At 36.9% G+C, this 23,891-nt stretch overlaps 4 protein-coding genes and 1 pseudogene across 4 annotated transcripts; 3 read left to right on the forward strand and 2 right to left on the reverse strand.

The window, feature by feature from the left end:
• Positions 1 to 6: 6 nt before the first annotated feature.
• LOC133738436 (biotin--protein ligase 2-like) lies at positions 7 to 3,628 on the reverse strand. Its single transcript, XM_062165976.1, has 9 exons — positions 3,470 to 3,628; positions 3,125 to 3,395; positions 2,963 to 3,024; positions 2,713 to 2,861; positions 2,301 to 2,421; positions 1,919 to 2,074; positions 1,442 to 1,487; positions 852 to 918; positions 7 to 396 (listed from the first exon to the last, which is right to left on the reverse strand). The coding sequence occupies exons 1-9, from the start codon at positions 3,588 to 3,590 to the stop codon at positions 316 to 318; spliced, it is 1,074 nt and encodes a 357-aa protein (XP_062021960.1). The 5' UTR covers positions 3,591 to 3,628; the 3' UTR covers positions 7 to 315.
• Positions 3,629 to 3,652: 24 nt separating this feature from the next.
• On the forward strand, positions 3,653 to 8,247 carry LOC133738434 (histone-lysine N-methyltransferase ASHR1-like; annotated as a pseudogene).
• Positions 8,248 to 8,819: 572 nt separating this feature from the next.
• On the forward strand, positions 8,820 to 13,316 carry LOC133738435 (histone-lysine N-methyltransferase ASHR1-like). Its single transcript, XM_062165975.1, has 14 exons — positions 8,820 to 8,981; positions 9,067 to 9,212; positions 9,303 to 9,437; positions 9,525 to 9,579; positions 9,676 to 9,794; positions 10,228 to 10,316; positions 10,393 to 10,474; positions 11,030 to 11,134; positions 11,286 to 11,376; positions 11,479 to 11,607; positions 11,791 to 11,897; positions 12,098 to 12,167; positions 12,757 to 12,820; positions 12,893 to 13,316. The coding sequence occupies exons 1-14, from the start codon at positions 8,882 to 8,884 to the stop codon at positions 13,044 to 13,046; spliced, it is 1,446 nt and encodes a 481-aa protein (XP_062021959.1). The 5' UTR covers positions 8,820 to 8,881; the 3' UTR covers positions 13,047 to 13,316.
• A 4,156-nt stretch (positions 13,317 to 17,472) lies between these two features.
• On the forward strand, positions 17,473 to 18,199 carry LOC133737849 (F-box protein CPR1-like). The gene is made up of 2 exons (XM_062165330.1): positions 17,473 to 17,806; positions 17,853 to 18,199. The coding sequence occupies exons 1-2, from the start codon at positions 17,473 to 17,475 to the stop codon at positions 18,197 to 18,199; spliced, it is 681 nt and encodes a 226-aa protein (XP_062021314.1).
• A 2,116-nt stretch (positions 18,200 to 20,315) lies between these two features.
• LOC133736340 (serine/threonine-protein kinase MPS1-like) lies at positions 20,316 to 23,035 on the reverse strand. The gene is made up of 3 exons (XM_062163799.1): positions 22,839 to 23,035; positions 22,378 to 22,539; positions 20,316 to 20,441 (listed from the first exon to the last, which is right to left on the reverse strand). Exons 1-3 carry the CDS (start codon positions 22,950 to 22,952, stop codon positions 20,421 to 20,423), a joined length of 297 nt encoding a protein of 98 aa, XP_062019783.1. The 5' UTR covers positions 22,953 to 23,035; the 3' UTR covers positions 20,316 to 20,420.
• Positions 23,036 to 23,891: the final 856 nt, after the last annotated feature.

Below are 23,891 nucleotides of genomic sequence, written 5' to 3' on the forward strand. Positions count from 1 at the left end.
AGTATCAAGGTGACCTAGTTTTTCCTATTTAGTTAATGATAACACTATTTGAAAAGGCAAGAATATACCACAGCTTAAGTTTTATAATTCTGGACTGGTCTTGAATTGGTATGTATGCGTCTGATACATGCATATAGAGGGTTTTTGCTTTCCTTTCACAAACCAAAAATATTGAAAAAGGCAAATGGAGATGACTAGCAGTGAAGACTCGAGAACTCTTACACAACATGGGGCGGAGGGAAGTAGAACAAGAACAGTAAATGAGAAAAAAGATGAAGTTCTCATAGGGTAAAAATTAAAACATATTAAGCAACTTTACCTATTTCCATCAGGATGGAGTTCACACATCTGATTGTCATCACCAATAGCTAACAAATATCCCGCAGATGTTAAACCCTGCACAGATTAAAGATTTAATTGCTGAAAAACCTAACACCAATATATGGTCTTGATGATAAGTTATCCAAACCATCTAGCACCCTTATTGTATGTCCTAGAACTTTCTATTGAAAACATTTGAGAATTTCATGATAAAATTATGGAGAAATGCATATAAACAGCAGTGGAAACAAAAGTAGTTTTATGTAAACTAATAGGTTTAGAATTTTTGTCATTTCCTTCACATCAACGATTCTCACACCTCTTTACCAACAGCTTCTACAACTGCAGTATATTAAAAGAAATGGGCAAATCGTTTTGCAAATACAAAGCTAAAATTCAGCCACTAAACTTTCTGTCTGAAGAATTGTGTAAATTTCTTTATTTATTTTTTTAAATCATGAGAAAGCTAAGCTTAATATCATCAACACAGAGAGTCAGTAACTCATTAGCAATTTTCTAGTTTGTCACACCTGAACAGTAACCACGTTCTCCACCACCTGGTCGTCATTCTTTTCCTGCACAATAATCCTCTGCCCACTGCAGATATCAAAACAAACTTGACTTCAAAAACAGGCCTATGTTCTTGGGCAGAGTTATTCTGATTGATATGAAATTTTGCAAGAATAAATTAAAAGAATGAAAAACAAATTTCTAACCGTATTTAACTTCTCAGTTTAAGGTATTACACCAACAAATAGAAATGAAGAAAAGTAAAGGCCTTATGATTACTAGAGCATATGGTCATTCTCTAATCAGCTAAAAATGGCCCCATGCCCATATGTTTATACATCACTTATTCCATAAAAATGCTGGAGATGTTGGACTATACTAACAGAGGGGCTAACATCATCTATAACAAAAGAGAGAGAAAAGGTCTCGCTCCTGGACTACGCTTTACAAGAGGTTGGGATATGGCTTCTGTAGGCTGAGTCAAACAGTTATGGTGTACTGGGTGAGATGAACTTACAAAAACATTTAGTCTTAGGTTTTTTTATGCCAAAAAAGACTAAACCATAAAAATGCACATAGGAGAATCCAAATAAACATGTTAGCATGTCACCTGTGTAGCCATGTCTTATAGTATAGCTCCTCTAGAGATTGAAATCCTGCATGACATGAAGAAAACTTTCATTAATGAATACACTTTTGTTCTTACTCATGAAAGTAGAATCTTATTGCTGAAATAAATTGGAAACAAAGTCTGTTAAATAATTTTTGGAGTAAGAAATAATTATGTCTACCATTTCATTTTCCATATGTTTCTATCAGAAAAACATCAAGTTTAAAAAAGAAAAGAAAAAAGAAACAAACAGCAATCACAATTGAGAGAGGATCCAGGCACAGGATTATAAGAATTAAAAGGAAAACTCTTTTGATGGACTAAAGACTTGAAAAAAATGAAGATAACAAGGAATCAACATGCATAGTTGAGGTGAAACTGTAAAACTAGGTATTAAAAACTCAAAAATAAAGGAAATGGTATAATTGATAACTGGAATGACGTTTATGGTGAATTGACATAAGATTTTTGCTTTACCTTGATTTATAAAAAGATCATAAAATTTCTCAAATTTGTTAAAGAAGGCAGCAAGAATCTCTTCTCTTCTAAACTGGTATGTCGTAGCAGACAATTCTCTAAGAATTGCATTCAAGCATGTGGTTGGTTTCTCATTATCGATATTCAAGCCGATACCTGCAAGAACAGAAGTAAATTAAGTATCTTATCATGATGTACATATAATTTAATACTTTTTTTTTTTTTGAGAAAAAAGAAAAAGAAAAAAAGAGAAGTATTTATGTGCATGCGCGGTGGATACTGTACATTTGTTTAATCCTTTAAAGGAACAGGTTCTAGTTGCCAGTAAGTGAAACCATGCAGTTTAGATATGCTAATCAGGACCAAGGACGAGACTAATTACCAGCAGACACATTGAACTTCGTCGACTTATATGTTGACGTGCATAAAATGCCTCCAACTTTGAGGCCATTCAAATATAGATCATTTGGCCATTTTATTCTAACATCAATATATGGCAAGCCCTGAAATGGAGAAGATGTATCAATGTCATTATCATAGCATCACATAATAACAGCAAATATGCATTCTAACAATCAAATACACATGCAAGGCCGCCAAAAATACATGGTAAAAGAGCCTAATCGTTTGCATAACATTTTATAAAGCCTGGACGATTTTGTAGTAAAATCTATTATAGCTTGCTTATTCTGTGTGTCTTAGGTTTGTAACCTTTCTGCAGTAAAATACTTTCTACTTCTATCTGTCCAAGTGCCCCAACTAAACCATGAATAAACTATAAACAACGCACTTACATTCCTATCACAAACATCCTTTATGGCCTCAGTGATGGCTAGAGACACCACATATTGTATCAGTGGCACGATCCGCCCATCCTCCATCTGCAGAGTAAAGGAAAACAGCAGGCAACCTTTGGGAGACTCCCACACATTCTTCGACCGGCCTGCGAAAAATCACAATCTTCTAACTCTAACCACAAAATGAACAATGCAGAGAACACAAAACAATCTCACTCAATTGGTAATTGCCGTTTTAAAGTCAAACCTCGCCCTTTGTACTGAACATCAGCAACACAAACCGCACCGTTTGGAAGCTCACAGAAATTCCTGAGATAAAACTAAAGCAAGATTCACTCTCCGGCACAGTGTTTACTTCTTCAAATTTTTACAGACGGAAAAATAAAGATTCAGCCGTTACGAAACTTACTGAGAAACGACGTCCTGCGTGGACGGCAAGCGCGGCGACCAAAGCAGCAACCTACCGAACCGATCGGTGGAGAGAGAGTTCATGAACGAGTCGATTCCAAAAGCGTCGTCTTCGTTGAACGGTTTCTTCAATTCCGAGTCTAACAGAATTGAAAGCTCACTGTTGTCACTGAGCTTCAGAGCGTTACTGTTCTTCAGCCCCTCAGCAATTTTACTTTCCGCCGGCGATTTGCCGCGTAGCACCAACGTACAGGTTGAATTGCAATCCATGCCTGAACCAAAACACAAACACATAAATTATTTTGCTGAATTTTCCTTGGTTACGAAACAGTATGAACAAGCTAACCTGAGGCGGCTGAAATAGCCGAGCTCGTTCTGCGTAAGAAAATGGCTTTCTTCAGTGAGTTCCGTACAGATAAAAACCCCAGCGCGCTAGTGAAGAAGAAGGTGGAGGAGGAAGAGACCATTCAATTTCATTGAGAACATTGAAACGTTTCGGGTTTTTTTTAGGGACGGAAAATACAACTAGTCAAATCTCAACGACCTCGACTGACGACACGTCATCAACTGTGGGACCCGCCGACTTAAACCCCAATATAAAAACCTTCACCGCCAGTTTAGCGGCATTTCAGCGTTACACGAAACCACTTTAAACGGCATTCATGGAGGAATTGCAGAGCGCTCTCGGGAATCGCGGCCTGACCGTTTCGAATCTTCCGGAGAAAGGCCGTTGCATCTTCACCACCAAAGACTTCTATCCAGGTCTTCTCTCTCTCTCTCTCTGCTTGCTCTGGTTCTCATTTGCTTGTTTGGACTGGTGAAAACGGTGCGTTTCGAAATGCAGGGGAAGTGATCATAAGCCAAGAGCCCTATGTGTGCGTCCCAAAAAACTCCATTGCTGACCACAAGTGCGATGGTTGCTTCGAATCCAGTAACCTCAAGAAGTGCTCCCGCTTGCAAGATTGTGTACTACTGTTCCAGCACCTGCCAGGTTTGAATTTCGCTCATGGAGCTCTTTTAGTTTTCAACATTTTCTTTCCAAGGATCGGTTCTTGTGAATTCGCAGAAGTCTGAATGGAAACTGCACCGTCTCGAATGTGAAGCTTTCTCGAAGCTTCCCATTGAGTTCCGTCATCAAATTACACCTTCTATTCGTCTCACGATCAGACTCCACTGCCGTTCAAAATTACAATCTCAGAAGGTAAATCAATTATTAACTGCAATTTTTTTTTTTTTTGGAGATGAAGTTTTTGCTTTTATTTTACTGTTGTGTGTGTAGACTATTCCTACTTCTGCTATGGACAACTACGATTTGGTGAAGGCTTTGGTGGCTCGTATGCTTCTGAGCTTTTTTTCTTTCTGATTTCTGTTTAGTTGTTATATTCTTTGGCAGTTTGGTTCACATTGTTGATTTCTTTTGATGAAGACATGTCAAAGATTGATGATGAGCAAAGGTGGCTGTATGCTCAGATGGCTAACCTTGTCAGCTTGATACTTCAGTGGCCAGATATCAATAAAAAAGAGGTTGCAGAGAACTTTTCAAAGGTGAGCACCTTTGAAAAGAAATTTCTGGTGTTCTTTCTTCCTTGTTTTGATTAGGACTTTTTTAAGCTGCATGATGAGATTTACTGTTAGTATTACAGCACTTCAAACATTCTCTTTCCAAAGCTTAGTATTATGTATTTGCATCGGTGACTGGTAAACGGGTTAGGAAATGATAGGGAGTAAAACTCTAGTGTTTGAAGTAGTTCAGGCCTTTATGCAAAAGAGATAATGAGATGTGTAAGTTGTATTGTCAATTCGGCAAGTACCCAACTCAACCAATGAACCAATGCAAATTATCATGTGTTACAATGCTGCTGCCGTTTGCATTCATTTTAGCACTCATTTTGTTATTAGAAGCACAAATTATTCATTTTACCAAGGGATGCCCAAGATTCATCTCCATTAGAAGATTAATTTGGAGAGCAATCATTCTAATTCTGAGATCTTTCTGAATTTTGATTCTCTACAATCCATGCAGATGGCATTCAATGCACACACAATTTATGACAGTGGATTAAAGCACTTGGGTAAAGGACTGTATCCTGTCATTTCATTCATGAACCACAGGTAACTATGTTAGTCAATGGCCCAGTTCTTAATTTTAACCTCTTGCTGTTAGTTTGCTAAATTGTTCTGGTCCTGTAGCTGCGTGCCCAATTCTATTTTAGTATTTGAGGGGAGGTCAGCTGTTCTTCGTGCTGTGCAACATATACCCAAAGGAGCTGAGGTAGTCTATGCTTCTTTTCTTTGTTGGTAATTTGGATTTTCTATTAAAATTGAGAGATTACATCCATAATTTTTGGGAAGAAAATTTAGAGACTATTTTCTGATCTCAGCTTATAATTGATATGCTTCAACTACTTCACAGATAGACACTACAGAAAAAAAAAAAGAAAAAAAAAAAAAAGAATGCTAAAAAAAAGTTATTGCATAATGTTACATTGGAGGAAAGCTGGATCCTCCTTCATTTTTCCAAATTGAGTCTAGACATATCCCTTGGTCATTTTATAAAGTGTTCCTTTAACAGAAAGAATGAGAAGCTTTACTCTTCAAGAACGCAAATATTTAACAATTTTCTTCAATGCACTCATCAAACTCGCCTCCTAAGAGGTTTATCCTCGCGGATGTTATGCAGATTTAGAAAATGTTTTATATCTAGATATTTTTTCTATTAGTTTCGTAAAAAGGAAAAAAGAATCTTGTTCTCTTATGAATAGTTGTAAACTTGTAATGTCTTATATGCTGTAAAGATTTATCTTTTTTCTTTTCTTTTTTAAAGTTACTTTGTGTCATGCCATTGCATTGTTTTTAACAGCAAGTCAATTTTTAACTCTAAAGGGCTCTCTGTTGGTGATTTTTTTTAAGGTGTTGACAAGTTACATTGACCTTGTTGGAAGCACTGTGACTCGGCAAAAGGCGCTAAAGGAACAATACCTTTTTACCTGCACATGTCCCCGCTGCATTAAAGTGGTACTCATGACTATTCTGGTTTCTGTTTTTATTGTATTGAAGCATGTTTGCAAATTATGTTACACTTTGTCTTTTAGTACTATACCTAAATCTTTTTCTGTCTTCTGATGATAAATGAAGTCGGTTGGTTTATATTGAAGGGTCAGTATGATGATATCCACGAAAGTGCAGTTCTGGAAGGCTACCGATGCACACATAATGAATGCGATGGCCTTTTGCTTTGCAACTCTGGTATGGAATTACATGTAGACTAGTCAGTGTGATGAAATGAATCAGATATTAAATGCAGGTAGCTAGTTCAAACAAGTCAATCTAATATCTTGCAATTTGGATGTGCAGATGATAATGGATTCATATGCCAACAATGCGGATGTCTTAAGAGCAAAAAAGAGATACGAGAGGTGGAAAGTAAAATAAAATCATTGCAGGAAAAGGCTCGTATAGCTGCGGAGTCCGCAAGCTCTTATATCAGTATCCTTCTTTCTTTGTCTTGAGCATTACTGATATTATTTTAGCAATTGGAGGTTTTGATTATTGACAATATTTTCCATGGTTGTCACCACTGGGATTGACAGTGGTTGCTTGTATAATAGCCTTTGTACTAAGGAAAGAGAATTAATTACATATTTTGATATTGAACAGCTTGATCTTTGACTAACTTTAGCTTACCAGGAAGTAATAGCTCTGTATAAGGCAATCGAGACACTCCCAAGGCAACTGTTTAATCCTTGCTGCATCTATTTGATCCCAACTTGGGAGGGGATTATAGAGGTAGCTCATTGAGTTTAATTATTTTTTTGTAATAATGAAAGTAGTTGGGTAATATTTGTAATGGAAAGAAGTATATATTAATCAAAAGGTTCTGGAGTGTTCAGAATTGTCAATTTGGAAATGAAACCAGTCTTTATGTAGTTGATATGATGAATTCATCTTTGTCTTCAGAATTCAATGAAGCTGGAAGACTGGAGTGAAGCTCTAGCATATTGCAGATTGACCATTGCAGTGTATCAAAGTATGTATTTTTTTTTTTTCTGAAATAGAAGATTAAAATTCTTACAGTGAAGCTAAAATTGAAAAATATGTCCTGTGTCTAGTTTAGTGTACGCCAAAGTTCTGGCTTCTTCAAGTTGGTGCCCTCATGGTATAACCGTATAAGTGATATTGCATTTAGTTTTTTTTTTGGCTAATATATTGCATTTTAGTTTAAAGGTCAAATTAGCGATGTTGATTCCTGTTGCTCAGTCAATTGGCATCTGCAGAAACCAAACAGAAATAAATTAGTTTTGCTGGAAGAAATGGAATGGAAGGTATAAGGATATTTCGAATTGATCAGTGGAGATGTGTGCGCTTCTTACGATTAGAAGTTTAAACTTCTTTTTTGACAAGCACACTGCATTTAACTTATGACATTATTAGTAGTAGGAAATTGTGTTGAAAGATTGAAATTTAATCATGAGTCTTCATGAGTCATGCTTATCTGTTTATAAATATTCATACATCCTCGGCAGTTGAATTTGGTGATTTATATGTTGTTGAACTTAATGGTTTGTTCTTCACACATGACTATTGCTGAGAAGTTGCTAACATGTGAAACTACTCTATTTCATTGTAGGAGTGTATCGAAACTTTCAATCCTTTCATCCTTCACTTGGATTGCAATACTATACCTGTGGGAAGCTTGAAGGGTTAGTTTACTGTAGCTTGAATTATTGCGGAGTCTTCTATTGAATTATTTGAAAAGCTTATCACTTGTGACAGGGTACTTGGAGAGGCTGAGAATGCTGTGAAATCTCTGACCAAGGCAGTCGATATACTGCAGATTACTTATGGGACAAGTACACCCTTCATGAAGGATCTTTTCAGTATGTTGGAGGAGCAACGTGAAATTGAAGCTCTCATCAATGGAACAGATTACTAGATTAGTCTGTTACTCCTGTTAACTTGCTAATTCGTGGTATTGAAGCTCTCATCAGTGGAGTAGATTACTAGATTAGTCTGTTACTCCTGTTAACTAGCTAACTCGTTTAGGATTTGCTGTTGAACATTGCACTTCTGCTATTACTTCGACTTATCTTGTATCAACCTGTGGGAGAGTTACATTACTAGACAAAAAAAAGAAGTTCGATCGAATAGGTTATGAAATGGCAGGACTGAATTTAAAGCGTGGCTTTTTTGCATCCCCTCATAAAGCTCACTACACCTCAGCGACCTCACAACAGACCCTTGTTCAATACACTTCCAACCCTGGCAAACTTGGTTTAGGTTCTCAAATTATGTTCAACTCAATGTAGGACTATATCCGAGCTTTCATCCTTCCTAGGATCGTTAATAATGCGACACTCATTAATTTAAAGGAAATCACTGCCTCGTGCTTCACTTATTTTCTCATTAGAGTGCTGCATATCAGCAATTCAGCATGGCCTTTTTCCACTCCCAGGTGCTCTTCATTCAATTTCAATTTTCTATTTTTGGCCGAATTCATTTAATTTCTTCAAGGCATCATATATAGTTGATTTTTTATTATTATTATTTTTTATCTTAGCTAGAAATTCCATTGAAACTCGGGGAAAATCCGAAAATGATAGACAAGGAGTCCATCACAAGTCACAACGCCCTCGATGGACGACACGTCATCTACGGTGGGACCCGCCGACTAAACCCCAATTGCAAAAAGAAAAAGTTTTCTTCACTATTCGCCACAACTTGCGGTGTTTAGTTTTGGAGCGAACGCCGGACGAAAATCATGGAGGAATTGCAGAGCGCTCTCGGGAACCGCGGCCTGACCGTTTCGAAACTTCCAGAGAAAGGCCGTTGCCTCCCCACCACCAAAGACTTCTATCCAGGTCTTCTCTCTCTCTCTCTCTCTACTGCTCTGGTTCTCATTTGCTTGTTCCGGAATAGTGAAAAACGGAGGGTTTTGAAATGCAGGGGAAGTGATCGTAAGCCAAGAGCCCTATGTGTGCGTCCCTAACAACTCCGCCGGTAACTCCAAGTGCGATGCTTGCTTCGAATCCAGTCACCTCAAGAAGTGCTCCGGTTGCCAGGTTGTCTACTACTGCTCCAGCACTTGCCAGGTTTGCCCTCACCCTTTGAATTTCGTTCATCGAGCTTGTTTAGTTTTCAACGTTTTTTTTTATTTGAAGTCTCGGCGTTTGTTATTGCAGAAGTCGGAATGGAAGCTGCACCGTCTCGAATGTCAAGCTCTCTCGAAGCTTCCAAAGGAGAAGAGAAGGGCTGTTACGCCTTCTCTGCGTCTCATGATCAGACTCTACTGTCGTTCTAAGCTACAGTCTCAGAAGGTCAGTGACTGATTTCTCAAGATTTGGGATTTTTTTTTATCTTTGTTGCAGATGGAGATTTTGACTATGTTCTTGTTTTGTTTGTAGACTATTCCTACTTCTGCTATGGACAATTACAGTTTGGTGGAGGCCTTGGTGGCTCGTATGCTTCTGAGCTTTTTACTGATTTAGTTTTCCTTGTGGTTTTGACTGTTAATTTGTTTTGTATGATTCATTGTGTTGATTTCTGTTAATGCAGACATGTCGGAGGTTGATGAGAAGCAAATGGTGCTGTATGCTCAGATGGCTAACCTTGTCAGCTTGATACTTCAGCGGCCTGATATCAATATAAAAGAGATTGCGGAGAATTTCTCAAAGGTGCACTTTTAGAAGCAATTTCGGACTTCTTTTTTCCTTGTTTTTTGATGATTGGGAATTCTGATTCACTGTTAGTATTACAGCATATTAGATATTCTCTTTCCAAAGCTTCAATATCACATATTTGCAGTGTTGAACCCGTAGGAAATATTCGGTAGTAAAAGTTTAGTGTTTTTGAAGTACTTTTGGCATTTTTGTAAAGACACTTGGCAATCCCCATTTCAACCAATGAAAATCATCATGTGGTTCCAAAGAATATTTTCAAGGCTATATTACAGTGCTGCTGTTTGGATTAATTTTAGCATTTCTTTTATTTATCTGACATTTCCAAAGGGTGTACAAGATTCATCTCCATTGGAAGATTATTATGTTTTAGTGCAATCTTTCTAATACCGAGGTCTTTCTGACATTTGATTCTCTATGATCCAAGCAGTTTGCGTGCAATGCACACACAATTTGTGACAGTGAATTGAAACCCCTGGGCACAGGACTCTATCCTGTCATATCAATCATTAACCACAGGTAACTATTTTAATGGATGGCTGTGTTCTTAGTTTTACCCTCTTGTTAGGTTTACTAAACCGTTTTGGTGCTCTAGCTGCTTGCCGAATTCTGTTCTATTATTTGAGGGAAGGTCAGCTGTTGTTCGTGCTGTGCAACATATACCCAAAGGAGCTGAGGTAGTCTATCCTTCCTTAATTTGTTGGTCATTATGATGTTCAATTACAAAGGAGAAATTGTGTTTAGGGTTTGTGTCTAGAGATGTTTCTTGACCGATAGGGGGTATAATTTGATAAGCTTCAACTGCTTTACAAATAGACATTAAAGGAGACACATTACTACAAAAAGTTATTGTATAATGGTAAAGCTGGATTCTCCTTTATTTGGCCTAATTGAGTGTAGAATTCCTTGGTCATTTTATACAGTGCTTCATTAACAAAAAGAATGAGTAGCTTTATTATGCAAGAATGGAGTTATCTTAACAATTTTGTTCAGTGCGTTCACTAAACTCACTCCTATGGTTTTTATCCTCGCAGATGGTAATGCTGATTTAGAAAATACTTATATCTAGAATCTTATTCTCATGTGAATATTCAAATGTCTCAATAGTTGTCAAGATGTTATCTTTTTTTCTTCTGTGTTGCAAATTTACTCCTTATCATGTTATTGCATTATTTTCTACAGCATGTCAATTGTCAAATCTAAAGTCTTCTCTATTGGTGAAATTTTGTAAGGTGTTGATAAGTTACATCGACACCGCTGGAAGCACTGTGACTCGGCAAAAAGCACTGAAGGAACAATACCTTTTTACCTGTGCATGTCCCCGCTGCATTAAAGCGGTACTCAACTATTTGTTCTCTGCCCTTTTATTTTTAATCATATTCAAGCATATTTGGGAGTTATGTAATATACTTTGTAAATCGATACTTGATTATCTTAACCTTTTATTTGTTCCTTTTGATGATAAGTGAAGTTGGTTTTATATTAAAGGGTCATTACGAGGATATCCAAGAAAGTGCAATTCTGGAAGGCTACCGATGCAAGGATAATAAATGCGATGGTTTTTTGCTTCGCGACTCTGGTATGGAATTACCTGTAGACTAGTCAGTGAGGTAAAACAAAATAGATATGCAGGCAGGAAGTTGAACAACTCATTTTTATTTCTTGCAACTTGGATTTGCAGATGACAAGGGATTCATATGCCAACAATGCGGACGTCTTAAGAGCAAAGAAGAGATAATAGAGATGGAAAGTGAAATAAGATCATTGCAGGAAAAGGCTATTATAGCTGTAGAATCTACACCTTCTATCAGTATCCTTCTTTCTTTTTGTTGAGCATTACTGTTTTTTTTGGCAATCAGATGTTTCAATACTGACAGTATTTTCAATGGTTTTGTATTTACACAGGCTTGCTTAATGTTTTCTTCGGTACTATGGAAATAGAATTCTGTTACATATTTTGATATTGAACAGTTTGATCTTTGACCAAGTTTAGCTTACCAGGAAGTTATAGCTATCTTGAAGGCAATGGAGACACTCCAGAGGTATCTATGTCATGATTTCTGCATCTATTTGATCCCAACTTGGGAGGAGCTTGTAAAGGTACCTCATTGGGTTTGATTTTTATTATTGTGTTATAGTAATGAAAGTTGTTGGGTAATCATTTGTAATGGAAAAGAGTATATTTATCCAATCATTCTGGAGAACAGACTTTAGCTTTGGATACTAAACCAGTCTTTATATAGTTCTTTTTTGGTCAAAGTCTTATATAGTTAATTCAATGAAATCATATTTGTCTTCAGAATTTGATGAAGGCAGAAGACTGGAGTGAAGCTCTAGCATATTGCAGATTGACTATTCCAGTGTATCAAAGTAAGTCTTGTATCTTCTTCTTTCAAAAGAGATTATTTAATTTCTTATAATTTTAAACTAAATATCAGAATATGGTCTGTGTCAAATTTAGGTATTAATTTCTTTACCTTCCCCCCCAGCGAAGGCTTTCTTCAAGTTGGTGCCTTCATGTTATAAGTTATTGCATTTTAAGTTTAAAGATCAAACTAGTATTGGTTCTTGTTGCTCAGTCAAGTGGCATCTGTGGAAACTAAACGCAAACAAATTAGGTTCACTAAAAGAAATGGACTATAAGGTGTTAGCATATTTTGAATTGACTCAATCGAGGTCAATGTGCGCTCCATACGCAAAATAATATATCCCTAAACTTCTACATAGCTCCTTTAAACTTCTTTTTTGACAAGCCCACTGCATTTAACTTATAACAGTATCAGTAGGAAAGTGTGGTGAATCTTTAACTTAAGTGATGCATCTGTTTACGTATATTCATACAGCCTCTGTAGTCCAATTTGGTTTTTAAAAGTGCCTGAACTAAATGCTTGATTCTTCACATATGAACTACTGCTAAGGAGTTTGCTAACATCCGAAACTGCACTCTCTTTCCCTGTAGGAGTATATCCAGGTTTTCATCCTTCTCTTGGATTGCAATACTATACCTGTGGAAAGCTTGAATGGTCAGTATTGAATATTAAATTATGGCGGAAGTCTTCTGCTGAATCTTTAAATAAGTTGATTACTTGTCACAGGTTACTTGGAGAGACTGATGATGCTGTGAAATCTCTGACCAAGGCAGTAGATATACTGCGGATTACTCATGGGACAAGTACACCCTTTATGAAGGACCTTTTCAGGAGGTTGGAGGAGGCACGTGCTGAAGCTTTTATCAATGGAGTAGATTAGTATGTTACTCATGTCAACTTGCTAGCCTTTTAGGATATTTTGTTGAACATTGCTCTGTGCATTACTACCATTACCTCAACTGATGAAGTGTATCAGTTTTTGTTCGTCCATCTGTCATTGTCAAACTGGACGCATGGGTGAAGAAAGGATATCATATTAAGTGGTTTCTACTTTCTTTTGTATCAGAGATCTTGGATGAGCGGGGAGACTAAACTTTAGGCTTCATGCCGCAATGTTAATAGCCATGGAGTTGAACCTAGACATTCGTCATGGAGTTTGTTTACAGAAGCTTGTTTACAAATGAATTAACAATCCCAGCATGTAGTTTGCTATCTGTCCCATCCCGAATGATTTAGGGGGCAGAACAATTTACACAACAGTATATGAGAGATGTACCAACTACAAAATCATTGTTTCTGAAGCCTTGGGGTGTTTGACCTGTTTCCCAACAGCAATTAAGCAAATCTAAGTCTTTGGCTGCAACAGCTGACCTTGTCTGACCAAGTACAAGACAATATCTCATTGTAAACGACCCGGTCTATATGGAAACCCTCGATGTCGTAGTAAGCCCAACATGAATCATTTGCAGCGGAACAGTGGAAGAAGAGAGTAGATTAGATGGCGTTCGGTAACGTTTTCACTTTTTCTTTATCCCAATTTAGAAAATATGGAGAATATTTTTTCATACTAAACCATCAAACACATTTCCATATTTTTCTCGTTTTTGTTTTAAAAAATTATTTTAGAAAATCATTGTTTCTGCAATTGGAATCCTTTCTCTGGTGTTATGGTGGTTTAGGGTTTAGGGGAAGTTTCAGTGAGAGACGGCCACGGCTCTGTTTCGTTAGGGTTTAGAATTTGAATTCCTATTGTTAGAAACGGCACATGTTCCCATTCCTTTAACGATTTCGAGTTTGCCATATGAGATTATGTTTGACGTTCTTCTGCGGCTATTGCCTAAAGAATTGATCAGATGCCTATGTGTGTTGAAATCTTTAACATCTCCCTACAAACCAATAGTTTACCATACACTTGTAATGACAGAGCCAGAAGAAGAGTGGACATATATCTTTTCATCAGCCTTCTATGCAAGAGATGCATTCAACAATGCTTGCAAAATTGCCCAACCATTGAGACGTCGTGGGAGAGATACAACAATTGTGGGGTGCTATGATGGCTTGCTTTGCCTACACAACACATTATGATCAAGACGGATTCCAGATGGTCAAATCTTGATCATAATATGTGTTGTGTAGTCAAACTAACCCATCATAGCACCCCACAATTGTTGTATCTCTTATTCTTTCCCACGATGTCTCAATGGTTGGAAATTTTACAAACATTGCTGAAAATATCTCTTGCATAGAAGGCTGATGAAAAGAAGTCTATATGCTCTAGCGATCTGGCTTTGTCTCTGCCATTACAAGTGTGTGGTGACTGTTGGTTTTTAGGGAGCTCTTAAGATGAGCCTTATAAAACTTTCTAACCACTAATTTAAACAGGTAAGACTTTATTTCCATGTTGTATCAAATGATGGAGTGAACAGAGTTGAAACTTAATCATGCTAGGATATTGTTCCAATAGTGGCAGGCAAACTAATTGTTCTGACAACAATTATGTTGGTGGTGTAATTAGAAGTATGCAAACTTAGGTAGCCCTTCTAATGAGAACAGCTTTAATGAGAATTCATTGAGGACTTTCTAATCAACGGTTTGGAAGATCCACTTTTTAATTACATCAACGGTCAGTGTCTCATTTTTTTTTTCTTCTCCCGAATCTCTCCGACTACCTTTCCTCACATAGGTTATGTTTTTACTTGCATAAAGTTCCATCAATTCTAGATCAGTTCTTGTCATCATCAATTTCTCATCTGAGTTTTCTTCACTCATCATCTTGTTGTGTTATTGCATATTCGGATTTTGGGCCTAAAAGCCCGAATCTTGGGCCTGAAATTCTACGGGCTGATCCTTATCCGATCCCTGTTAGGACATACACTTGTTTTAGGCCCGACCCCCTTTTCTTTTGGGTTCGATCTCGGACCTAGCAAAATCTATATTGGGTCCGGCCCGTGCCTAGCCCTTATTAAAAATTTAAAATCTAAACTTTTATCCTAGTCTCAAAATATCTCATCGGGCCACCATGTAAAACGACCCGGTCTCAATGTCCTTTATTCTGAAAATAAGCCCAACGCGAGTTATTTGTCGAGAAGTCTCGAGCATTTGGGGCGGAACAGTGGAAGAGGAGATAGTGCTACAATTGCAATCCTCTCTCTGGTGGTTTAGGGTTTAGGGTTTTTGGGGAAGTTTCGCTAGGGTTTAGAAGAAATGGCCGCCGTTCCAATTCCTTCAACGATTCACAGCTTGCCGTCTGGGATTGTCGAAGACATTCTTCTACGGCTCTCTCTGAAAGAAATGATCAGATGTGTCTGTGTTTTGAAGTCCTGGAATGCTTTAATTCACAGCGAACAGTTCTACAAGAATCATCTGAAGAGGTCCCAAGAAACCAACAATTACCGAATGCTTGTGATGCAAGAGGATGAGCCATTATAACTATGGTTTGTGTCTAAAAGTAAGAAAATTTCTTGCTCCAATTTTGCAAATAGCATCCTTTAGAGCGAAATCCTTGAGAAAACCAATGGGCGCTTGATCATTTTATCAAATTTGCTGCTTGGGAATTGGGATTTGGAAGTGAAGGAGTCGGAGTTTTGATGGAGGAGGGTGAAGGAAGTTGAAAATGACTTCAGCTTGAGACCTAAAGGAGTTTTAATTCTCAAAACACCAAAACGATGTCGTTTTGGTGTTATAAGAAAAAAAAAAAAATTATTCTGAGCGTCCACGTTGAACGCCTTTGCACTTGTTTTTTGCGCCTTCGCCGCCTCGCCAACAAAACACACTCATTTTCTCATGCGGTTTTTCAGCCTCAAGGCGCGCCTCTTTTAATTCATTGGTTGAAAGAAGAGGTATTAAATCATGACAAAATCACCGGAGGAGTACGAGGAGGCATATATATTCAAATCGTTCGGTGAGAGAATTTTTTTGCCTTGCAAAGATATTCCTTTGTACTCAAAGTAACAAGTGTTATATATGAAGGAACATTATAGGAAGTAACAAAGAGGATTCAAATTTGCTCACCACAATTAGTTTTGTGGTGATATCACCATCTTATTAAAATATGACATGTTCTAGAGAACATAGATGTTAACCATGGTTATCATTATCTTTAAAGAAAAAAAAATCATGGTTATCATTAATGGTTGGTTCTCCCTTTTACTATCCATTCCCCATTATCACATCTTTTTTGGGTTGTTTTGCTAGTTTACTTTAAGAATATGGAAGAAAGGAAAAGTAGAGGACATATTTTGCTCACTCGGGCCATTTTGCCATGTCTCTCCAAAGAGTTCTCTCACTTGCGTATCTCTTAAAAAAATAAAATACTTGAAAAGGTGATGAGTTTTTTCTATTATAGAAAAGCGATAGGGTTGTTTGGAAAAGTATCCACATATCGCTTCTAGGGTCGCCGATGCTAGTTTCTAACTAGGCAATAGCCAATATGCTTATCTAGAGAGGGAAGAATATGATTCTACGGGCGCAACATTTTCTGCTTTTGTTGGCATATAACATTCACATACAACAACTGCTCTTTTTTTTTCTTTTTTTTTTTTCATTTGGTATCTTCTCATAAATGAATTTCATCTCCTTCTTACGATTTTTTTTTTGTCTCTTCTCCTGGATCTCTCCAACTACCTTTCCTTGCATCGGTTATGCTTTTTCTTGCATAAAATTCCATCAATTCTAGATCAGCTCCTGTCATCATCAATTTCTCATCTGAGTTTTCTTCTCTCATCATCTTGTTGTGTTAATGCATATCCAGATCTTGGGCCTAAAATCCCGAATTTTTGAGCCAAAATTCTATGGGTCAATCTTCATCCGATCCCTGTTAGGACATACACTTGTTTTCAGCCCGGCCCCCTTTTTTTTTCGGTCCGATCCCGAACCTAGCAAAGTCTATATTGGGTCCAGCCTATGCCCAGCCCTTATTAAAAATGTAGACTCTAAACCCTTATCTCATCGGGCCACCATGTAAAACGACCTGGACTCAATGTCTTTTATTCTGAAACGACGTCGTAATAGCCCAACGCGAGAATAACCTCAAGCATTTTGGGGCAGTGGATTAGGTTTCTACAATTGGAACCCTTCTCAGCAGTCTTCTATTCGAGGGACAAATTCAGCAATGCTCGCAAGATTGTGCAACCCTTGGCACACCCTGAGAGAGTGACAGAATTTGTGGGTTGCTGTAATGGTTTGCTGCTCCTGCACAATTGAAATCACAATCAAGACCTGGCAATTTGGAATCCATCGATTCAGAAATTCAAGAGAATTCCTTTGCACCCATTGAGTTGTCGGCTGGGACTCAGAGGACACATACGATGTATGGTTCTGGATATGATCAATCCAGTAGTGACTACAAAATTGTTAGAATTGTGGAATTTGTAAATGGTGAAAGGGGTTCGAAAGTGAAGCTTTACAGTCTGAAATCCAACTTATGGAAGAAGATTCAAAGCTTCCCTTACACAGGGAATTCATCTCATTTTTATTCACTTGCCGTTCCTCTAAATAGTGCTCTACATTGGCTCGTGACAGATAATTCACATTCCCAGAGTGTAAGAGTTGTTGCTCTTGATCTCTCAAAAGAAACTTTCAACGAGTTTTCCACCCCGTTTGCTGATGTCGAAGACGGAATTGGTTTGGAGGTGTTGGGAGGTAGTCTCTGCATTTGTCTTAATCATTTCAAAAACCAGTAATGAAGTCTGGAAAATGAAGGAATATGGAGTGGCTGAATCTTGGGTTCATTTCTATACTGTTGAGTGGAAGGTTGTGAAAAAAGCGTTTGAGTATTGCACAACTTTGGTCTTATCAAAGACTGGTGAAAGGGTTCTTTTGCATAACGACTCTGATTTGACCAAGGGTTTCCTTTTCTGGTATGATTTCGAGACAAACACTGGAAAAGTGGTTAGAATTCCTGGTTCGCCCAGCCACTTTAGGGCAGCTATCTGTGTAGCCAACCTTGGTCTCCTTGTTGATCCAGTGACTTTTGCAAGGCAGCAACAAGTCCTTCCTGTAAAGAGGAAATATTCAAGCAGGCAAATTTTGTAATTGTCTATTTCAACGTTCTTTTTAACTGTTTTATTTGAATTTTGCTTATTTAAGTCTCACATGTTCGACTTTGATACGCTAAAAGTAAGTGCCAATTTAAACCCTGCATAGAATAGTAGTATAGAATAAGTAGGGTATCGTTCTAAGCCAAGGATTGGGGTATACTTCTTGTCAAAAACGTTAAACAAATTAGTTTTATTCACAAAGTATAAAACAAAGTATATATACAGAATTACAAGATAGGGGGAATTTATAAAAGTTTGTATTCTAATCTAACTATATAATACATGTGATTGATCAACCATGAATCAAGGAAAAGATGGACGGATAAGATGTAGAGATATAGTTAACAATCATTAACACGAAAACAGACAATCTAACCATAAACCATGGATCAAATATGTGAATGAAAAAATCAATCAAGAACAGAGATGAACGCATACAAAGTTCTTATTACTTCCCTTAATTAAATTAACTAGATGAACGCACCATAGTTAACCCTATTAAACATGCAATGCTAGTCATAGGACGCTACTCACTAACAAAACATATTTAACGCATTAAACACTTAGAAAGTTTGATTGATTTAAGCCAAGAACACAAGTTGGAACGCCATACAAGCATGCAAGACTCTTCATTGATTTACCTAAGGAATTATAGGTTTTCCACTTAGCAATTAAGACCTAGAACGCTAGCAATCTTAATTTGGATTCAATTACATGCTCATATTCTAAGTTTGCAACCAAAAAACACAAAACACATAAAAGGTGGGATTGAAACACAAAATCAATGAACTTATATCATCACATATTAAAATCGCAATTTATGAATTCTAGAAACCTAAAACGTTTTCATGCTTCATGATTATTGGAAACTAAACATCAATACATAAACTTTATTCTCACAAATATTCAAAACATCCATTTAAAACAAAAACCTAGAACGCTAGTGAAACTGTTTTTGACGTTACAAAACAAAGATACCAAAAACAAAAGATAGAATAACATGGTTACACTTTTGAAGAACTTCAAGGACGCAAGATGATCTTCAAAAGGATGGAGGACGTTGATGATGACTACGGCAAGGAGATGGAGATGCTTCATGGCTTCAATGCTTGAACAATGGAGAGGGGACGAAATTTAGAGAGTAAAGGGGAGGAGTTATGAATTTGATTCTGGGTTTGATGATGAATAAAACATCTCAAGGATTCATCTATATATAGGGGTCGGTAAACTTAGTCTCCAAGCCTTTTGGATCCTTCTTTTAATTTCTAAGAATTATCTTATTAGTCCACACAGCTCCAACTAATCAAATAAATTCATGTCAGCCTTTCTGCATCGTCCAACCAATGAGAAGCCTCCAAAATTAAGTAGATTTGTACCATGAGTCTTTAAAGGAGATAATATTTCTGAATTTATAAAGATTTTTTCTGATTTAAACCCCTTAAATTCGGCCAAATAGGAGTGTGAGCAACAAGCAACGTATCTGGACTTGTTTTCATCATTTCTGCATGTTGTAATCCCTTAAAACTCGCCAAACCCTTCTGGAAGCCTCTAGGACGTCCCACATGCAATATTATCTGAAATATGAAGCATAAATTCGGCCATGGGCTTCCCGATGTGATTTGGGCCTCAAAACCGAAATTCCCGTCAAAAGTCCGATTCTCTCGCGGCTTGACCTTCCTGTACTAAATGGGCCATAACTTCTTCTAGAAAATTGATATTGACAAACCGTAAAAATTTCTGGAAACTAGATATCCATAGATTTCAAACCATATAAGGATCATCATCTGGTTCATTCTGAGCTGCTCTCAGGACTCTATCGAAGTTGACTGATCTGCACAGGCAGATTTCCTAATTTGAATCGGATCTGACTTTGATGCGTATCTTGTGTCCAATTAGGATTCCTTGTCTAATCTTGATTGCTTTGCCGCCACATGCCTTGCACATGTCGTCCATGACATCATCTAGAAGCTTCATGAATGTTCTTGGACTCTCCCAGTCCACCCAGGTATCCTCGTATCATCAGGACTCCTTATGCCAACAGGTTTCCTAGTCCAACTGGGATTCTGTCATTTGTCATTTCTGTCATCATTTCCACAAGCTTGACTCCTAGTTGACTCAGGATTCCTACTTCAACTGGGATTCATTTTCCCAGTAGAACTGAGAAAACTTCACTTCTCCATTTCTGATCATTTTTGCGCCTCATTTCCTCCTTGCCTTCATTTTAGACTCAAAACTACCTAAAAACACAAAACTAAGTTAGAAATGATAATGTTAAGAGAATAACTAAGTAAAATGTAGAGAGAAATGCACTAAAAACATAGGAAATATTTGTCCGATCAGACTTTGTTCTTGTCAGTGAAGGGGAAGGGTCTGAACAAGCAAAACAAGGTGATCTGAACTAAGCAGGTGATTGATAGTCTCTTACTCTTCCGTTTGAACTCTCTTATCGAATTAAAACATGCTGGATTGATGGAGATAACAATGTCCAAAGATTGAGTCGAAGGTTATATTGGTATGGGATTTATAAATTTGTTCTTGATAAAGTGGATATCCAGGAATTAGGTTTGTAGTGATTCCTATAGTTTCTAATTATGAAAAAAATAATAATGATAACTTTTTTCTCATCTGTTAAACAAATCTTTAGGATAAATGTTTTGGTTTCTATATGCAAGTCTGAGAAAGAGTTTAACAATTTGATTGAACTTTCTGATTATGTTGAGTATTTATCTATGTCGCAATGATACGTGTTCAATATACAAATGATTTTATACAAACCTATTGCTGCAGATACCTCTGATAACTTGATAAGGTTTCTAGGTGGGAAATAATGCCTATTGTGTATGGACTGAATTTTATTATCCTTTGTCCATAGTATGAAGGCATTCCTGGAAATGGAGTAGCTTCAACATAACTTAGTCTGCTGGAGTATCATTAGAATGATAGATAATATCTAACATATAAATGGTTGATTGCTTTTGGGTGAAATAATGAATACAAAAGTAATCAAGATTATTTAAGTTTTTGGCTGTATGGTAGGAATCTGTTTCCAACAGTTATTACCAAAGATAGCCCTTCATATGGTGTCTTCTGGTAATTGGCGCAAAACCTTGGTGATGTTTTGGTTAAATTTGTGGCCTGAAATTAAAGAAATGCCTAATGCATATTTGTTTTCATTTCCATGGTATGTCTATGAGCCATTTGACCTGCAAATGCATCATATATTGAATACAACCAGCAGCACATACTATCATTTCGTAATTTAGAAATAATGTGTCTATGTATATGTACTGCTTTGCAAACCAATGCCAAACCAAAATCTGAAGAGGCAACTCTCCTATTTACCCTGCAGACTCTCAGCTTCAGTACTTTCTACTATATCCTTTTCGATTCGTTTTATCTTCTGAAATCATTATGTTCTTCGATAGCACCATACCATAGAAATTAGTAGGATAAGGCGTGTGAAATAATATCTTTTAAGAAATCTCATTGTACCAATGGAGTGCATAAACTTTATGCTCCAAACTGAATGTTTTACTTTATATTGCTGATTGAAAAAACATAAATGCTATGCGTATGTATGTGGTTTATTTGTAACATATCTTCTTTTTACTTTTGGGTTTGCAGGTTCTTTAGAGTGTATTGGATCCGTAGCTTCTCTGTCCTTTGTCTTCTCTTACAGGCTTTCATGGAGGAAAAAAAAAAAAAAGGGCCCCGCAGCATCCCACGGGTTTAAGCACTACTTATTTTTATTTGCTTTTTTTTTTTTTTTGAAATAATGTTGTGCAGGTTTTAACATAGCAATGAGTATCATCCAGTCTCAATTTTATTGAAGATTACTCTCTGCAGGTGTTGTTATTTTCTTGTGTTTTGTGGCCTCATATGGCCTTGTGACTTGCTTTCAACAATTATGAGGAATTTAGATGATGTAGTACAGTTCTTCTTTTGCAATGGGGTGTTACTTGTCTTTGAGATATTGTTGTAAATGCTAATCATGAGATATGCATTATCCTTGAATGACAATTAATAGTCTTTTATTTTCTCGTACTAATATATTTCTGTTCACCATACGCTTTGCCGTTAAACTCCGGTTTTAATATTGATTTTGCCAGAAGCTCATCTTCTTACATATTAAATAATTAAATATAGAAATTAGATAAACAATGGGAGCCTAACCTGAGAATCCCGTTGGATGTTGGTTGTATCACTCATTATAGCTTTAGCAATCCCAAAATCAATCAGCTTAAGAGAGCCTCTGACAAGCAGGAAATTAGCCGGCTTCAAGTCAGAGTGCACAATTCGCTCTTCATGTATGGTGCTGACTGCCAGAAGAATTTGCTGCAAAGCAATAAGCACATTCAAATGTCAATTATCCACACCACAGATATTCAATTCCCAGAAAGAAAGTGAAATTCAACCACTTTAAATGTGTTAGTTTTGGTCCCTTTCAGTAAAGAATGGAATGCCATAAAACAAAGTCACTAAATAAACAGAAGAACTACCTAATCATCAACCTTTAGAACAAAAGAAAAAGAAAAAAAAGGTGGAACCTTTTAGACAATCATCCTGTTAAAACTAAAAACACAAAGTAGTGCATAAAATTATAAATGAACCAGAATAAGTTATGGCTCAATAACCTGCCAGTAGAATCGTAGCCAGTTCTCATCTATGGTCTGGTTCGACCCATCCATTTCCTTCCACTTCTGGGACAGCATGTGAGCCAAATCAATTTCTCCATATTCAAGTACCATGTATATATACCCATCATCCTTGACTCTGCCATCTTTATTATTTATGGAGCCACTCAATACTGCATGCAGTAAAGCCTTATCTGTCACCTAAGAATAATAGTATGTATTAGAATATATTTTCAAAAGTAGAACTAGAAAGCACATTACCAATTATGAACCTAGAACATAAGAAAATTATATGAGAATATGGCAAAACAATACTGATAGCGACCAAACTAATTATAGAACGGGAAAGGAAAATATGTCCTAAACGAATTAAGTCTGCATCCCTTGCTAACTATAATATAGTACTGAGATTTACAGATAAGATCACTAGGATTTCCAACTGTAAGCACTACTAACGTCCATCACATAGAAAAACATCCTAATATGGTCATCAATATCACAGGTAATGTATAAGACCTTGTTCCAAGAAGAATGTAAGCCACAAAATTCACTGGATTAAATGTAGACACAAGAATGCTAATCATTTTCACCATTAATATGGAGTCATTTTTCCAGCATACTTTCTTTTGCTTGCTGAAGAACCAAATCAGCAACCTTAGTGGCTTATTCGATCATCTCATAGAGATGGAGTGTCACTTATTCATCTCACCATGAGGAGCTTTATATAAGGCTACATGGTGTACACAAAAGGTAATGCTTAATTACAATTCAATCACTCCTACAATTATAACATATCAATCACTAATCAGTAGTGATTGGCAAATATTACTCAACAACTATTTGCATGATTATCCACAAATATTTACAGCACATCTGATTATCTGAACAATGCATAATACAATCGCTCCGATAAAACTGAAATGATGAAAGACACACTCCAATCAATAATTGAGTCACTGAGAGAAGAGTGAACGATTGCAAAGTACAGCCTTAATCGATTCTATAGTAAACAATTTATTCTAATGTAAGCACTAATTTTTTCAAGATGAAGAG

Source organism: Rosa rugosa, chromosome 3, assembly GCF_958449725.1.
Source record: "Rosa rugosa chromosome 3, drRosRugo1.1, whole genome shotgun sequence".
Lineage (NCBI taxonomy): Eukaryota > Viridiplantae > Streptophyta > Magnoliopsida > Rosales > Rosaceae > Rosa > Rosa rugosa.

Bases quoted from the DNA above. Each gene is read 5' to 3' on its own strand.
- LOC133738436 (XM_062165976.1), bottom strand. From the start codon at position 3,590: ATGGTCTCTTCCTCCTCCACCTTCTTCTTCACTAGCGCGCTGGGGTTT. The intron at 2,862-2,962 runs GTTTGACTTTAA...GATTTTTCGCAG, and splicing joins TGTTCAGTACAAAGGGCGAG to GCCGGTCGAAGAATGTGTGG. The intron at 1,488-1,918 runs GTAAAGCAAAAA...CATGTCATGCAG, and splicing joins TGATCTTTTTATAAATCAAG to GATTTCAATCTCTAGAGGAG.
- LOC133738435 (XM_062165975.1), top strand. From the start codon at position 8,882: ATGGAGGAATTGCAGAGCGCTCTCGGGAACCGCGGCCTGACCGTTTCG. The intron at 9,795-10,227 runs GTGCACTTTTAG...TGATCCAAGCAG, and splicing joins TTGCGGAGAATTTCTCAAAG to TTTGCGTGCAATGCACACAC. The intron at 12,168-12,756 runs GTAAGTCTTGTA...CTTTCCCTGTAG, and splicing joins GACTATTCCAGTGTATCAAA to GAGTATATCCAGGTTTTCAT.
- LOC133737849 (XM_062165330.1), top strand. From the start codon at position 17,473: ATGTATGGTTCTGGATATGATCAATCCAGTAGTGACTACAAAATTGTT. The intron at 17,807-17,852 runs GTAGTCTCTGCA...CCAGTAATGAAG, and splicing joins TGGTTTGGAGGTGTTGGGAG to TCTGGAAAATGAAGGAATAT.
- LOC133736340 (XM_062163799.1), bottom strand. From the start codon at position 22,952: ATGGTACTTGAATATGGAGAAATTGATTTGGCTCACATGCTGTCCCAG. The intron at 22,540-22,838 runs GTTATTGAGCCA...ATTGCTTTGCAG, and splicing joins GGCTACGATTCTACTGGCAG to CAAATTCTTCTGGCAGTCAG. The intron at 20,442-22,377 runs GTTAGGCTCCCA...TTGTGTTTTTAG, and splicing joins ACATCCAACGGGATTCTCAG to GTAGTTTTGAGTCTAAAATG.